The sequence below is a fragment of the Coffea arabica genome, chromosome 11c, assembly GCF_036785885.1.
Source record: "Coffea arabica cultivar ET-39 chromosome 11c, Coffea Arabica ET-39 HiFi, whole genome shotgun sequence".
NCBI lineage: Eukaryota > Viridiplantae > Streptophyta > Magnoliopsida > Gentianales > Rubiaceae > Coffea > Coffea arabica.
In genome coordinates, this window is record NC_092330.1 from 2,105,515 (window position 1) to 2,122,791 (window position 17,277).

Consider the following 17,277-nt stretch of genomic DNA (forward strand, 5'->3'; position numbering starts at 1 on the left):
TCAGGTGGTGCTCGTGAGGTGGCTAACAAACTTACAAACTTGTGACGTTGACTGACGTCATAAGATGCGTATAGATCACTGACTAACTAATTGTAACTAACTCCAGCTGTACTAACCCCATGCACGCACATGCAACCCCATGCACACACGCCAATCCCATGCACAAGCCCCTTTCTCGTGTATCAGGATACCATTTAAGAGTCTCAATTGCGACATCTTAATAATTAATTAATTGGGAGTTCTACAGTCCCTTTAGCACGATTAGATATAGGATAAAAGATATCAATCCTTAGATTATTCCAAGAGTTTAAATCATGAAATGATGAGGCAATATACAAGTGAATTAGAATCATATGTATCGTATTGAAAAGAGACTACAGCATTTTCCTTAATTATAATGATTATACAACATCTTTAGCACTTGGTATGCCCATTCTAAAATGCCAATTTGATTGTACACCATAACAGCCATTTCCTCTCCTACAATTCTTCCCCATTCCCATTTCCCGTCCCGTGCCTAACTCTCACTCCAGAAGGAATGTACTGCCTACACAGATTGCAGACTCTGCGACTGGCTTGTCTTCAAGAACTATGTGCATCAAGCCAAGAAATGATATCACCAAACACTTTAAGGATCACCTCATCTGGCTCACCTCCAAGAAGGGAATGATAAGCGTCATCATAGAGAATCAGTTTCTTGTCTGCACTACTTGCCTCCTCATATAATGCCTTGCTAACAGATGGATCTGTTATCACATCATCCTTGCCATGGAGGATCAATAATGGCAGAGAAACCTACAATAGAGCATTTATACAGACTCGTGAGAATACATCAGTCTTTCAAATGTTATTTCCACAGCATCGAAAAGCATGTTGAAATTTGTAAGCAGAAAGCAGTCTCTCCAAGAAAGCAACTCATATAATAACTTTATAAAACTCCTCACACTTTCCCTCCCTAAAAGAAGAAGAAGAAGAAGAACTTCAACAAACAAAAAGTGTTTACATACTTTCTCCATTTGTTGTTCTATTTCCTGGGTGGTGTTCAGTAACTCTAGGGCAGTTCGTAGCCGTGGTTTATGCTTGTAAGCAAGCACGTGGTACACAGCCTGCAAAAAGTGCCAAAGGAAAAAAAGATAGCATGTAAACAATGGGAAAAATCTCAGAGCAACATGTCTGCCCTATTTTCAACATGCAGTGTGCTGTCTTACAATATAGAATAACCAACACTTCTGCTCAACACTTCATAAAAGGGAAAGGAGGCTCACCAAATTCCTTTTCTTTACATCTCTGAATGCAAACTTAGCTAAATCCTTTACTGGAACTAGCTTCCTTTTTGGAAGAAGTTTAGCCGCTCCAATGAGAACTTGTCTAAGAAAACATGATGGAACCATATCATCTGCAATCTGAAGAAAAATATTCAGATTGAGAAATGAGGTATGTGAGAAACAAGAAATCTACAAGTCAGAAGGTAGTTCAAGGTGGTACTTTGCACATTGGTGCAACAAGAACAGCTCCATTCCAAGAATTAGGCTGTTTAAGGTGCATCTTCAGAGCTACAGCTCCTCCCATAGATTCCCCAAACAGGAAGCTTGGCAGACCACGGAAATCTGGATTTTCTGCACCCAAAGTGTAATTTTAATGTCTTCAGACCCTTAGCCCATTTTCCTTTCACTCGCACATGCACATCCCATTATGTCTTTCCAATAAGACTTTTTTATTATTTTGGTTTTTTTTATCTGGGTTTCTTTTTTTTTGTGGGAGAGGAAAGGGGGAGGCATGTGCATTTGATAAACTAACATCACAGCTATTAGACATAGGCTCTAAGCTAAATGGCTGCGAAGATGTCAAGAGTAATCATGGCTCAGGAATAAAACTATAAAAGGAACATTTTAACTTATGAAATTCGTCAATATAAAATGAACAAGTGTCCTCATAGTTTTGCAACTAAACGCAGCTAATAACCCATAATAAAACAAGCACAAAATGATTAACTACCTGAGAAAAAGGCCTAAACATGTAAAATATAGAGAGAATAACAGATAATATTGCAAGAAAGGGTTGTTGCACAGGTCCTTATAATTCCTAGTCAAGCCAAGCAAGAACTTTGCCCTGTTCATTTATTTTGTTCATACACCTTTTTCAATAAGGACAGGTACAACCAACTTCATTCAAGGGCGTCAACATATTCACTTTAATATTTGTTGCAGATTAACATTTCCTGTTGATGCTATTACGCCATCATGTACAAGCATTAAGCAGATAGGAGTTCAGAAATGGAGAAAAATATAATTGTGAATCAAGTAACAAGTCACCAACTCTGAAGTCAAATTCAAAGACGAAGTGAAACTTATGATGGTAAGCACCTTATACTCCTTCCTCCTCCTTCCCTCTTTGTTTTCCTATTCATAACAGGGGAATGAATAGGAAGAGGTTTGGCCCTTAGAAATGTGTGAAAAATCAGGCTCAGAGCTACAGCAATGCTCTCATGTACCATCAAAGTTTTTCTTGTTTTTTTTTTTCCATTGTTAGGTGTGCTATGAGTTGCACCAAGCACTCAAACTTAATTTGATGCATTTCTGCAGAAATCCTTCCAAAAAATGTCACGCAGCTATGTAAGAAATTAGCCAAAATACCTTTAACTTTTGAGTAATGCTCAATCACATCATCAACTAGCCTGTTGAAGCTTCGAATATAGCCGTGAAGACCCTCGGAAAGTCCAAATCCAGGATAATCCATGGCAAAAACTGCATAGCCAGATGAGGCTAACTTTCTAGCAATTCCTGCAAATGACACCATACATCCATTAAACCATGAAGATTCACAAGAGCAAATCTACAACTTCAAATCATTTGCTTAAGCTACATGCCTTCAAAGAAAAAGGTGCAAGTGTCTCCGTAACCATGCAATAAACAAACCACTGCCTTAGGACTGGTCTGCGGCACCCAACTTTTTGAGAAGTATTCCAATCCTCTAGAGTTCACCTCGTATGACTGTATCACAGTATTCAAATGACTATCTTGATGTAAAAACTTTCACAAATGCTGTGAAACCATACAGACACAAGATGCCACTGGTAAATGATAGTTTTCAAATAAATATGAAGCTTGCAAAAATATGAATGATTTCTAGCATACGCTAGTCAACAGAGACTAGACAACTGTCACTCAATTGTAGCGGCTATAATGGTATAAATAGACATTTATGGCACTAAAGCTAAGTCTATGAACTAAATTATCTTCATGACAATCTTCTCAATATGGAAATCATTTTCCTAGATCAGCTTTTCAAGGACGAGAAGGGAATATGGTAGATGACTGGGATGCAATAGGAAAGATTCCAGTTATAGGTTCAGAGACCAAGATCCGGAGATATAAGAAGTTGTACCTCCTTCATCTTCAAGCCGTCACTTGGGATCTGTTAAAAGACAAACACAGATCAGTCAACATCACCAATCAAATCATTAATCCAAGAAAGTGGAAGTCAAACTTCAACATAATATCCTTCCCACGAGGAAACCAGGTTTTCTACTAAACCATATTTCCACCAAAGTCAAAAGCAAAAACCAATGAAAGAAGAAAAAGTTTGCAGCTCCAACAGTTAAAACCATATACAGGCACAATTCTTAACCAAGGACAGTAGAGCAAAACCCTTCCAATAACAGAAACGATAGGGCACTTTATGAATGCCAAATGTAATCATGTAAAAGTGCATCTGCCCTTCTAATTTGTTAACTGCAAGTGGAGTGTACCTGGAGTAGCTTGAACACATATAAGTGCATTATGGGATTGTGAACGCAGTAGCATCTATTGGAGCTCACAAAGTGGCAAGCAAACAAGTGCATAGCTTATATTGGAGAAGGATAAATAATGCTGCCATAGAGTCCATATTAAAGTCTAAGCAATTAACTTGGTCCATACTTTAGGTACAGCAGGATTGAAATCATAAAGTTTTATTAATCCGAATGAACTTCCACCCTTATCTTCTCATAATGAATCGATTGTCTTTCAACAGTTTATTATAGGACATCATTCTCCCACTTTTTTTTTATCTTTCTCAGAGAGAGAGAGAGAGAGAGAGCAATGAGCAATGAGCAATGAGCAATATAGTCCACTGCTCCACTGGACAATAGAATCCTTATTTCTACATTCTTTTCACAGCACCGCCGAAGATATGTAGACAAACAGCCAGCAATTCTACGCATTTGCTAAATATTAGTCAATAACCAATAAGCCATTTACATGTTCCTACGTTTAAGTGCCCAAATGAATTCTTCAGAACAACCGGTCAGTCCTATTTGGTTTCAAAATAGTCAATCAAAGCCAACAAAAGAAAAGTAAATGCAATAGAAAATCAAATTCTATCAAACCGACCATAGAACGGAAAAACATACAAGAAGGAAACAAAGTTAAAAAGAAGGGGAAAAAAAGGAAGAAAAAGTCTAATCATTCTTCACAAAGGCGTAAGCTTTATCAAATTACCAATCCCTTGAGCACCTGTTGCAATTTGCAATAATTACCTTGAACAAAATGTGATCAATTGAGAGTTGAATATCCTTAAAGGCCTCACGAGCACGCCTTCGGGCCCCAACCTTTCTCATATTTGCATACACAATCTTCTGCAACTCTTTACTGATCCCTGGGATCTTCTCATGCCTCACCATTGCAGCCCTTTTCTCACCCCTCAATGAAGAAGCTTTAGCCTTTACCTCTAAACCGTTCAATTTCAGATCTTATTAAGAACCCAGAAAATCTATCAGCTTCTAGACCATAAATGCACTCTTTTTTTTTCTTCTTTTTCTAAGAACCCAAACAATAAAATCACCAAAAAGAGAAAAGGAAAGGAAGATAAAAAGGGGCAAAGTCAGCGCAAACAGAATCAAATTAGACAGCTGGATGACTTCTGGGAAGCTTTCAAAATGTGCTTGTATCATGTATGGCATTGTGAAGCATCGAACATTTAAAAGCCACGTGAATCTGGGATAGTAGTATTAGTAATCAAAAGTGTTCTAGAAGGAAGGAAGTTGCATTGAAGGAGACGCGGAGTCTAACGAAACATAAAAGGCGAAGTGCTGACGGAGTGGAAGACGTAGCGGTAGTTCTTTGTTTTAAGTGGACGGCTCAATTTCACATCTCCCACTTATATTCACTCTTCCCTTGCGATTATTTAATTCATCTCTCCTCCCGCGTGTACATTTCCCCGTTCTGTACTATCAAATTCATCTCTTTTCTTAGATATAGTATGTCAATTGTGAAATTGAAAATATGAACGGTTCTCAGTGTAACATGTAACTCTACGTGAGTTATTCGTAAAATTTTACTATAGAAACGTAATTATTATGCATGAAATTCACATGAACAGTAATAAAATATTTGATGCTTAGAATTACAAAATATTCAAAAAATATTATATTGTTTATGAATGATTTAATTAACTCCAGTACTAGACTTTTCGTTGATTAATTAAACATTCCAGTACTAGACTTTTCGTTGATTAATTAAACATAATCTCAAATTGCACTTTAAAAGTCGGCAACTCTTAGAACCAATCCAAGGACTTAACTATTCAATTCAAACTCCTCCCAGAACCGATGTGGGATAACTAGCCTAAGGGAGAACTTTGCTGCTAAGTGGGATACAGGATACTACCACCCAAGAACCCAATCCGAGAAGCTAGTTGTCTTTTGTCAATGATTTAATCGTCCTTGATAAAAATGGGTATATCAATTTGACCTGAAAAGTTTCAAGGTTGTGTCTTTTAGACTTTTTTTTTTTTTGTTAAGGTGTCGAATTCAAAATTGAACTCTTTAATAAATCAAACTTTCTTCCGGCGGCGAAGACTTTAGGAAGTTTAAGTGAGTTGGAAAATGTTTCTTCCTTTTTTTCAAAGGTAAAGCTCATAAAATTTAAGGAGCATATTGGACATATAAAGAAGGATTAATTACATTTACCTCCCTTATAGTTTAACCAAACTACAAACAAACCCTCTAAAATTTAGAAAATAACAGCCATCTCCTTTGACTTAATAATTTCATAACAAAGGCCTCCTTCTTGTCAATCAATTAACGGATATTAAGCCTAGTTATCTTAATTGTAGTGCAAAAGTCCAATTTTGCCCTCCAAATCTTTAATTCTAATGTCTGCTATTTAGTTTAAATTGTATTCAATAAAAGAATAAAAACTCATTTAAGAAAAAACAAGAAAAAATCAAAATGAACAACTATCTCCAGAGGAACCCATTGGCCATCGCACATCCCACCAATGAAACTTCATTAATTGCCCCTCATCCAACTGTTCCATTCAAATGGAATTCAAACAATCTTCCATTTCTCTCATTTTCAATCTTCTTCATTATCGATGCACGTGCCTTTGCCAATGAACTGTAAAAATTCAATTGGGTGCTATTTTCAGTTGGCAAATGCTACCCAAAGAAATTCGTCTTGCACAAGTCAACAAGTCTAATACCTAACAATTATTCAAGTATGAGTTCTAAAATCATACAACCATCCAAAAGACCCCCAATTACATATACAATATCAATACTTATTATACGGAAAAAACGAAAAAAACACGCACAACCTACATTGACAACCAATTTATACCCCAAAATTAAATATCAATGTTCAAATACCTTTTCAATACAAATTAATCTGACTTAGAACTATCATTACAACCCTCCTATGGTTTTAAAAATATTAATATCTCAAAAGTAGAAAATAAATTCTACCTTTACAATAAAATAATAATAATAAATTTCTAATTCAATGAAAGAAATCCTTATGTAATTATTGACATTTTATATAAGCTTTTTTTGTCAACAAAAAAAATATGACAAAATTCACATCTTTAGTTCTTTTTCTTATTTCAATCATCAATTCTATTTTTATTTCTCTATCACTACAAGTCTTTTCACTTCCTTCTAATTTGACATATAATCTACTCCAGTCTTTTCACTTCCTTCTAATTTGACATATAATCTACTCCATCTATTGATTTTGTAATTTCAATTTGCTAATAGACACAAAATTGAAAATGATAAAAAGATGTTATATTAACTAGAAAATATATGGGGGAAAATAGACAAGAGATGGAAAAATAGATTTTTTTTTTGATTTTATAATTTATTTTTTTAAATTTAAAATTGTTTACCAAGTGGAGGATATTATAGGTATTTTACTATGTCAAAAAAGATGAGTATAACTTTTTAAATTTGAAGGGAGCCGGGTGAAATTGTCGGAAACCTCAAGGGAGGTTTCTGAAATTATCCCTATTTTATTTGCACAAGATTTGCACCAGAACGGTTGTTCTGAAAATGGAGTCATCATGTTGTATGCCTGTTTGGTTAGGCTGAGCACCTACGACCAATTGTTTCATCTACCTTGTCAGCCCAAACACGTCATCTTTTTCAACTCTTTAAATCTCCTTTTTCTAAGGTTACATGTATTGACTACGACTACAAATTTTATGGGTCACGTGCAAGAAAACTAAAACTTACATCTAGAACCACATGGTTAAATAGCATAAAATGCCCTATCATACCGTTTCTCTTGATCAAGATTATTTTATTATGCTATTTGATCCAATCTAGCGTTTTTCAGAGGTAAGTTTTATGATCCTGTGGTGACAGCCAGCTTTACAACAAATCATTTTCAAGCCTTTTATGCGGTTAACCTTAATGATTGTAACCCATCCCATTAAAATCATTGCAAATCATCTTCAAACCTTTTATGCAGATAACCTTAATGATTGTAACTCATCCCATTTGGAAAATGATTTTTTACCCAAAAAAAAATCTCAATATTTTTCATAAATATAATTTTCAATCACTATTTTTACCTTATATATATTAAATCGTTACAATATATTTTTTATAAAAATTTTGAAAAATTACAGTTCAAACACGATTTAAGAATTTTGACGGGTCCTTCTTTCAATCACTATAGAGCAAATTTTGATGGCTCTACTTCAGCTTATAAGCAGCTTTGTGGGATTGGCGTGGTCATTCGCAATCGTGGTGGGCACTTTCTTGTGGGACTATGTATACATTTTGATGGCCTGCCTGAAAGATGTTGAGATAGTTGAGGTAATAGCAACTCGTGAGGCAATTGACCTGATTAAAAATCTAAGAATTCTTAACTTTGACTACAAATTTTATGGGCTGCGTGCAAGAAAATTAAGCCACGTCTAGAACCATATAGCTGGATAGCACTAAAATTTTCTATCATACAGTTACTCTTGATCAAGATTATTTTATTATGCTATTTGGTCCAATCGTCATGCAGTACTTTTCAAAGGTAAGTTTTGTGATGTTTTGATGACAGTCAACTTTGCAACATATCATCTTCAAGCCTTTCATGTTTCTGAGCATCTCAGACACAGAGACAACAGAAGTCCAAGATGAAATGGTGGGGGAGAGTGACAATATGCGGACCATATCTATTGCAGTTGGCCAACATACTGAAGGGCAGAATATGGGAATTGGCATCACAGTACAAAACACTCAAAGCCAGATATGTGCGGCCTGGGCGTTGAAGGAGAGGAGCACTGGTTCTGTTACATTGGATTATTTTGTGGCGCTACAACTAGCTCTATGCAAGATAATGGCACAAGGTTGGCAGTACATTAAGATTCTACTATCATGCTCTCAGGTGTTACAATTGATAAAATGTCAAGCTTCAAGGGACATGTGCATGGTAGGCCACCTGGAGGATATAAGACACATAAGCTCTTTGTTTAAGAGATGCTCATTTGATAGCCTACCTGTTGAAGGTAACAGCATAAGTAAGAGGTTAAGTAAGCTAGCAATGCACTTTCACTTTGATGAGGAGATTCTAGACCCTCTGTGTCTTAGTACACTTTTGTAAAGTCCAAATTGAGCCCTTGCTCATATATTGTACTATCCTTTTATTTGCAATAAAATTTCTATCGTTTCCGGAAAAAAAAAATGTAGCTAACTGTAATGATTGTAACCCATAACAATTTTGTTGGCTCCTGCATTCAATCACTACAAAACAAATTTTGATGGAGCTGCTTCAGCACATAAGCAGCTTTCTTTCTGGGATTGGTATTGTCATTCGCAATCACGGTGGGCACTTTCTTGCGGCATTATCTGAACATTTTGATGGCCTGATAGATGATAGATACTGAGATAGTTGAGATGGATGGTGACAATTGACCTGATGAAAAATCTAAGAATTCCTAGTTGTGTCCTAGAGGGTGATGCATTTAATGTTATTAACCTCTTGCATGATGAAGAAGAGTTGTTGTCAGTCACTGGCCCTATAATTGAGGATATTCGATTGTCTATATTAAAAACAAATATTGTAAAATGCGCAACGGATTTTCTGTCTCATATTCTGTGCTACTCTCTGTTCCACTTTTTATTATATTGCTATTTCTCCTACATAAACATCATGTTTTAGCTCTTTTTTGTTTCCTTAAGATCCAATAACTACTAACTGAGTAAAAAATAAATACAGCAGTTTCAAAAAACCAATATATAATAGAAAATTAAAAAATAGAGCAAAAAAATTCATAAAAAATCTCATTCTTTATGCATTTTGATTTTTTGAGTTTGTAAACCAATATATAATAGAAAATTAAAAAATATAGCAAAAAAATTCATAAAAAATCTTATTTTTTATGCATTTTGATTTTTTGAGTTTGTTAAATTTTTGTGTATTACTCAGTTAATAGTTATTGGATCTTAAGGAAACAAAAAAGAGCTAAAACATGATGTTTATGTAGGAGAAATAGCAATATAATAAAAAGTAGGACAGAGAGTGGCACAGAGTGTGGAACAGAAGATCCGTTGCGTGTAAAATGGGTTTCAAGAGGTGTCAATAAGATAGCAAATGAATTGGCTTTTTATGCAAAATCTTCACACCTTATGGAATTCTTCTAGAATTCCTCATCCAACTTTGTTAAGCAATTCATGTCGGACGATTTCCAACAATTTAGTTAATAATATTTTCTTTTTATCAAAAAATTATTTTATTAGGATTACTATGCAACTTATTTGGAAAATTATTTTGGAATAATTACTGTAATACTTTTTGTGATGTGATGTATGTGAAATAAAAAGGTAGTTGATAATATAAAAAGATGGGTTAAAAAATGTGTTTATAATACAATTGAAATGTTATTTGAAAAATTTTGATATCCAAACACAGAACGATATAATTATGTACTTCCAAACCATGGTCAATCGTATAATCCCCCTTGATCAAGATTTATTTCGCTTCAATCACTTTGTAACTAGGCTTCTGTCCTTTTTATCAAGATTTGTATGAGGACATTAAAGTGAAGTTTTTCTTTCCAACAAACTGAACAAAGCGTTAGAACAAGTAATCTAAGGGGGATTCACTAAAGTACCACATCTAGGCAATTGCTGACCGGAAGGGACTCCAATGAATCTTAAACATTCACACTCTGACTCTCTACTGGACAGATGTGGGAGAAAAGGGCGGGGAAACACTCGCAAGTTTTTCTTGAATTCAACATAATTGGTGTTATACTGCTGAACGTCGGCATCTGGTAGTTTATTCGCTACAGTTGGTTAGTAAATCTAGACTAACGCATATTATGAAGGGCCCATAATCTGAATACAAAATTACAAAACAAGAACTTTCAAGTTTCAACTATTGCTCTGAAAAGAGGATTTTCAGATTTTCAGTTTAAAAACAAACGTAAACCATATAGAAAAGTGAAAAAGTCTTTGTGTTGGCTTAGAAGAGATTTTCAGTTTAAAACCAACGCAATCCATACAGAGAAGTGAAAAGGTCATTGTGTTGGCTTAGAAGAGACAAATTTTTCGATTTGTTCTTCTGCTTGTCTTTAGCCCACATAAACGAATTGAACAAATAGTTAAGAACAAAGTGTTCCAGCTGCATGAAATTATAGAAAAATTAACAAAAACGAAATTTTGATGTTAGAAAATGAGGTACATTTTATATATTGATAAATGTTAAATAGTTATGATGCAAATTCTTTCAAAAGTAGAATATGTTGAATTGACCAATTCTCTCAAATAAGCATTTTTTAAGAGCAAGTGGTGCAAAACTAGTTGCCTATCATCATCGTACCCTATAATTAGGTAGACCCTCACATGCTGGACAACAGGATTTATTGTTCGTTCCCTCATCATCTAATTCTCCAATTGAATTCTTCGGATTTCTTCCTTGAGTACAGTTCTCAGCTCTTGCAAGTCGACTCTAAAGCATGTCAAGAACCAGAAGGCTAGCTATGTCATCTTGATAATGGACAAATAACCCGAGAAATTGAGTTTTCGTATTTTGTATTCCAAAGGGAGACTACGAGTCTTATATAGAGAAAAATCGGGAAAGGAGTCCAACCAGGAACCGTAAAGGTTAATGTCTCTAACAACTAAGGATGGACTTGGTAATGAGCTTTTTGTTTTAAGAATCTAGAGCACATCAAATTTAGGCCAAGACGTTTAATCATCTTGATCATGGAAAAAGTACCGCAAGAAATGGCTTTTGTTTTAAAGTACAAGCAGTCAAAATCGAATAGTAGTATATACCTTTATTTTGATTTTGTCTATTTGAAATAAAAAATTTGTCTGACTAGGTTCTGTGTTTTCAAATTTGGATCGGATTGAACGGTTCAACTAGTTAAATTGAGAATCGATCAGGTATTTGGTCCGAATTACCTCATCAAACCGTCTAACCAGAATTTGGTCAAACCCAATAAAAATTCAGGCTCAATCGGAAATTGGCAAAATCAGTAAAAATCCAATTTTTCAAAATTTTTTTCCCTTTTACCTTTTTCCCCATCTTCTTCTTTTTCTTGAAACCGCTTTTGCCTTTGACAATACACAGATTTCTCCCCTTTGCAAAAAAATCAACCTTCATTCCATCAACCAGTTTCCATCCTATCAAAAAATAACCTTTAAACATATTTCTCAAGCACAATTTAATTATAGATCTCACGTTCAAGAAAATGGTAAAAAGACAAAAGGATAGAGAGATGAAGACTAGAGAAGTGTGAAAAAAATTAAGGATTAATGTTTCAGATTCGTGACTTTGAGAAGAAAAATCCAACAAAGACAAAATTGAAAAAAGAAAAAATGAAAATAAAAAAAAAGAAAAGAAGAAAATCTGACGCCATTATAGAGAAGTTGGATTATGAAGAAAAAACAAGGGAAAGATGTGAGGCTACACTATGAGAGGAAATGAGGGAGAAAAACTAGGAAAAGTATATTTAGGGTTAAAAGTTTTACCAATTTTATGGTTTGACCTTTAAAGTACTATAAATCTGTTAATACGATTAGAAACAATTTAGAATTTATAGCTACAGCCCTAAATTGTTGTATTACTTTCTATATAAGCCCTCCAATTTGATTTCAAACTTGCTGAATGTGCATTAAATTGTAAATTACATAAATTGCTACTTAATTATACAACCTATTTGTATTTTCTTGCAAAATATCTTAGAAACATCAAACCTACATTGAATTCACCTTTCTCAGTATTAACATGTTTTTAGAAATTTTACATAATATATTACTTTTTAAAATTAAATATATTTATGACATCATGATTACATTACTCGGTTCTTAGATGGATTTGACTTCGATCGAATCCATTGACCTCTGATCTCTGATCTCTCGATAGATTCAATGGCCGGTCCAAGTTTCAAAACATTGACTAGGATGAATCCTGATTTCCTGACCCCCCCTCTTATCTCTTACTTTCATTTGGATGAGAGTTTTCCTTCAAAAAACCTTCAACACATCCGGTCACTGAAAAAAAAAAAAAAAAAAAATAATAACAAGAAGACGATGAGGGACTAAAAGTATACCCTCAAGAAGGGCGAATACTAGAGCCACAAAGTTATTTATCTTTGGATGAATAATTGATAAATGTAGAGTCCTTAACTTTTTGTATAATGTATAAGTGAAAGAAAATTATAACAATCTTACTCTTTAACTGTTCAACTATTTCTCATATATTTCGATAACACTGATTCTTGCACATCCTCGTGTTGTTGGATAAAAGTTCAACATCTAATCCAATTAAACTGCTTAAAAATCCATATCTTTCACAGTAGGACAAAAAATTCTTTAAATATCAATAATTCAATACATAATAATTAGGAAGATGCTTATCTCAGCCCGATTTAACAAAATTTTTAGAGGTTGACATGGTTAAAAATTGAAACGTTAGCAAAATTTTCAAGAACATCACTTCAAAAAAAGCTCCAAGAACTAACTTGCATATACATATAAAAAAAAAACAAATGAAAGTTTACATTTTTCTTAAACAAACGGATCGAATTGCGTAACGTATGTGGCAATGCAGTAACATTTGTTGAGGAAAATAAGGAAGTAAGTTAAGCATTTACCTACCATATAAGGTTAAATGCAAGACAAATGGCTACTGAGATGATCCGCAAAAGCATATGAAACATTTGCCATAAATGGTTAATCAAATATGTAATAACATACATGTCAAGGTTCCAGCATTAAGTGCTAATTTATCATAGTTTAAAATCTTCATTTTATGTCTTAGATTCTAATTTTCAGAGTTCCATCTGAGGAAAGTGGAGAACAAAATCTAAAATACCATTTGTACAAGTAAATTTTTGAACTTTAAACTAGATTTATAGTACGCCGCTTTCTCTACCAATTTTCTAAATTTTCTTAAGTGACTACTTGTAAGAAAGTATGTTGCCTTTGAGTTATAAATTAGATAAAGCATACGGAATATTGTCAAAAAATTGATTAGCTGAAGAATACACTTTCGAGTTTTTATTCACTAATAGCTATGAGTTTGGCTAATGTGTGTCATGTATTAGTTCTTTAGCAAAAGCATTATTAGCTCGAAAAGAAGTGTAAATATAGGGTATAATAAATGTGAGTGTGTGTATATATATATATATATATATATATATATATATATATATATATATATGATAAGTTAGATGCAAATTAGGTGCACTGACGAGTAGTACTCAGTAGGAGCTTGCTAGAAAATTTCAATAAGTATGTAAAGGATTTTTCTAACTGCTCAATAAATCTCATTAATGTACCTAAATCAGACCAAACTTATCATGAATATGCACACTAATGATTACTATCCACCTTTGTATTTATATACTTTCACTAATTAACTTTATTTCTTTTAAAAATTTAACACCTGAACTATATTTTAATGAGTCTCCATTAGATACTCATTAGACACTCATTCGATAGACTCCTATTAAAAAGTTGTCCCTAGACCCAACTTAGGTTATAGGGTTATATCTATTTGAATAGAGTTTTCCTAATGTAGATGCTAATGAAATTGAAACTACAGAGTCCGTGCAAGTGGAGTGGAAAAATAAAGAGAAAAAAAGTACAAATGAAGAAAAACTTAAAAGAAAAATTTGTAAAACACGCTTTGCATATCAGAATTCCTTTCTCAAGATCATCAGCGTTTGCATATCTTTTGCACTTTCACACGCTTCCTTACAATAATAACATTGTGGAAAATTGTAACCAACATACCATCTAATTTCTTATAATAACATTTATTTTGATACGATGAGTTTATTATGTATGTTCATGTAACAAAACGAATTTCAAATATTATTAAAATATATCTTCTAGTTGGTGCCTTTGGAGCACCAAATAAGCACATTAAAAAACAAATGAGCAACTATTAATGCCTTAATTATTATTATTTACTATCTGAATTACAACACTTTTGCACAAGAAATTTATCTTTTTTCCAAAAAAAAAAATACAGTTTTGATCCGTACTTTCTAATTTTATGAACTTTAAGCAATATAATTTTTGCCATTAGTAATCCAACTTTCATTGACGTTCTTCGTGAATGGCAGCTACTGAGTATGAGAACTACGTGTTTTAGTCATGGGTTATGAAATACATCGAATAATGCTAAAAAACTTATACTATTTATGGTTGAAAAATCCCTTTTACTGTAGATTTAACGGCAACTGATAATGGATGTTGATAGCATTAGCCAGGTACAATTTTGGCAAAAAGATATGAAAGTTGTCAAAGCTCACGATGATCATCAAATGTTTGATGCGATTGTTAATATTGACAGCTTGAATTCATCAACAAATAGTCCATGTCGAAGTGGATGTAGGCACTAAATTGGGGTAATTTGGACAAGGCAGGCCTAATGGTTCTACCAGTGTTTGGTAGAGTTCACAGCAAATTCTGTTTGACCAGATTATGTGAGATGTTCCATAAATTCTACCAAAGTTTCTGTTTTTCCAAATCATCTTTTCTCTTCCAATTTGAACTTTACATTGTCTTTGCCGCTTCAGGCAAAAATCAAAGAAACCACATATCTAATGATTTCTTACGATGATATTTATTTTAATATGACATGATTGTTAAGTACATGTAACACAACGAATTTCAAATATTACTACAAAAACAATTATATCAAAAATTAAGGGTTTACATGTTTAGAACATAATTTGTGTAAGAACAACAGACATAGAATAGTAAAAGATTTGTGATTTGTACAATAGGGAAATATCAGATTGTCAATTGTAGTTTTGTTCTATTCCATTTCTTCGGTAGCTTGCATCTAACTTGGTTGAACAGCAAAGTTGTTTCAAAATCATATACCGCGTTTGTTATGTAAATAAGCTAGGAATCTAACTTTTTCATCAAGCTGCACAATTCAAAAGAAAAAAAGGGTAAGACAGAGAAAAAAATATGCTTTCCATGGCCAAAATTTTACTTAATTCAAAAACATGAAAACTAGAATCCACCTCTTTTTTCAGTTTGGCATTTTCATTGGCTAAACCTTGCAAATGCAGTTTCCTTGTCTCTTCTTCAGTAAGTCCCCCATGACATTTTGTGCAGTAAGGATCCATTAGCATTCCCCTCATTATCAGATTCTCCATACGAAGTTTCTCATTTTCTAATGTAAGAGCATCATTCTCCTCTCTTTCATTCTGTAGCTAAAACATGTAAAAATCTAGAATTGAATTATCATAATTCAAAAGAAAATGTAACCCAAGAAAGCCCTTAAATTTAAAGCACATCCAATTTAATTGAGAACAAAAAATAAGTATACCTTTATTTGGTTTCTCTTGTTTTGGAACCAAAATTTTATTTGTCCAGACGAAAGCCCTAGCTCTGTACTCAATTGTTGTTTCTCATATTTAGTTGGATGTTGGCTTGTCTTGAAAAACCGTCAATTGCATGCGCATGAAAATACCAACATAGAGACAGGAAGAATTAAATTTCCAAAAAAGAACAAGATTTGCCAAAAGTTTCAGATCTTGCACTGTATAGTAAGCATATATGATTATTTTTTATGAAAGTGAGGACATGAAGATACTAAACTTACGCTTCAAGACGTTGGATTTGTTGTGCAGAGTGCCGACGAACCTGTTCCTTTTTTCCCGTGTCAACAGAAGCTTCATCGTGAGATCCATCTCCGCTATTTGCGAAATCCATGCCTTCTTTCGTAGAATCATAAAAAGAGAAAAATGATTCATCGATTAGTATGTAAAGCTCAAGAGTTGATGCACTACTCGACACGAGGTAACATATATAGTTTAAATTATCAAAGATAGTAGAAGTACAGTTTTTATCCTTGACCTGAATCCCATACCAAGAACATCAAACATTCATGTCCAAAATGAAGAATTTCAGAAGTAATATATCAAACTTGTACCTGGTTTTTCTGTTCTTGGGTCCATGCTTTAGAAGCGTTTGAATGGAAAAGTTGTGCTTCTCTTCTGATGAACATGGCCATGGGTAAGAGTTATTTATGTTGGTAAAATGACTATTAGAAGTGTATTCGTTCATGTACCTGGTCAGCAAAGAATCTGGAATTTAAGGGAAAAAAATGAAGGGTGAGATTTTTTAATAGAAGGCATATGAAAGAGTTTCCTGTACGGCTCAAAAAATATTGATAGAGTTATTTATACTGGTAAAATGACTCTTATTCAGGCAATTGAAAAAAAAGATACGGATAGATTGATAATATTCAAATTACCTCTTATCTTCCATTTGAGGCCGTATCAATATTAACGCATTTTTGTTTTTTTGCGAGAACTAAATTTGATAAGAAAATTGGTAGAAGAATTTATATGAATAGAAATAAAAAGGGCAATTTTTTTAATTAAATTTCAGCTTTTGACTTGTATTATAAATGTTAAACAAGATATGTTTTTGCCATTAGTAACCCAAATTTCACCATTCTTGTTCAGCGCCTGCTAGCTACTGAGTATGAGATTTACGTGTTTAAATTTAAGGTTGCTAAATAGCTTAACTTTTAGTTGT

General features: G+C 33.6%; 1 protein-coding gene across 1 annotated transcript; it reads right to left on the reverse strand.

The window, feature by feature from the left end:
• Positions 1-339: 339 nt before the first annotated feature.
• Positions 340-5,080, reverse strand: LOC113716374 (caffeoylshikimate esterase-like). The gene is made up of 8 exons (XM_027240675.2): positions 4,517-5,080; positions 3,385-3,414; positions 2,867-2,990; positions 2,634-2,780; positions 1,486-1,616; positions 1,266-1,403; positions 1,008-1,106; positions 340-795 (listed from the first exon to the last, which is right to left on the reverse strand). Exons 1-8 carry the CDS (start codon positions 4,658-4,660, stop codon positions 583-585), a joined length of 1,026 nt encoding a protein of 341 aa, XP_027096476.1. The 5' UTR covers positions 4,661-5,080; the 3' UTR covers positions 340-582.
• Between the last annotated feature and the right edge of the window lie 12,197 nt (positions 5,081-17,277).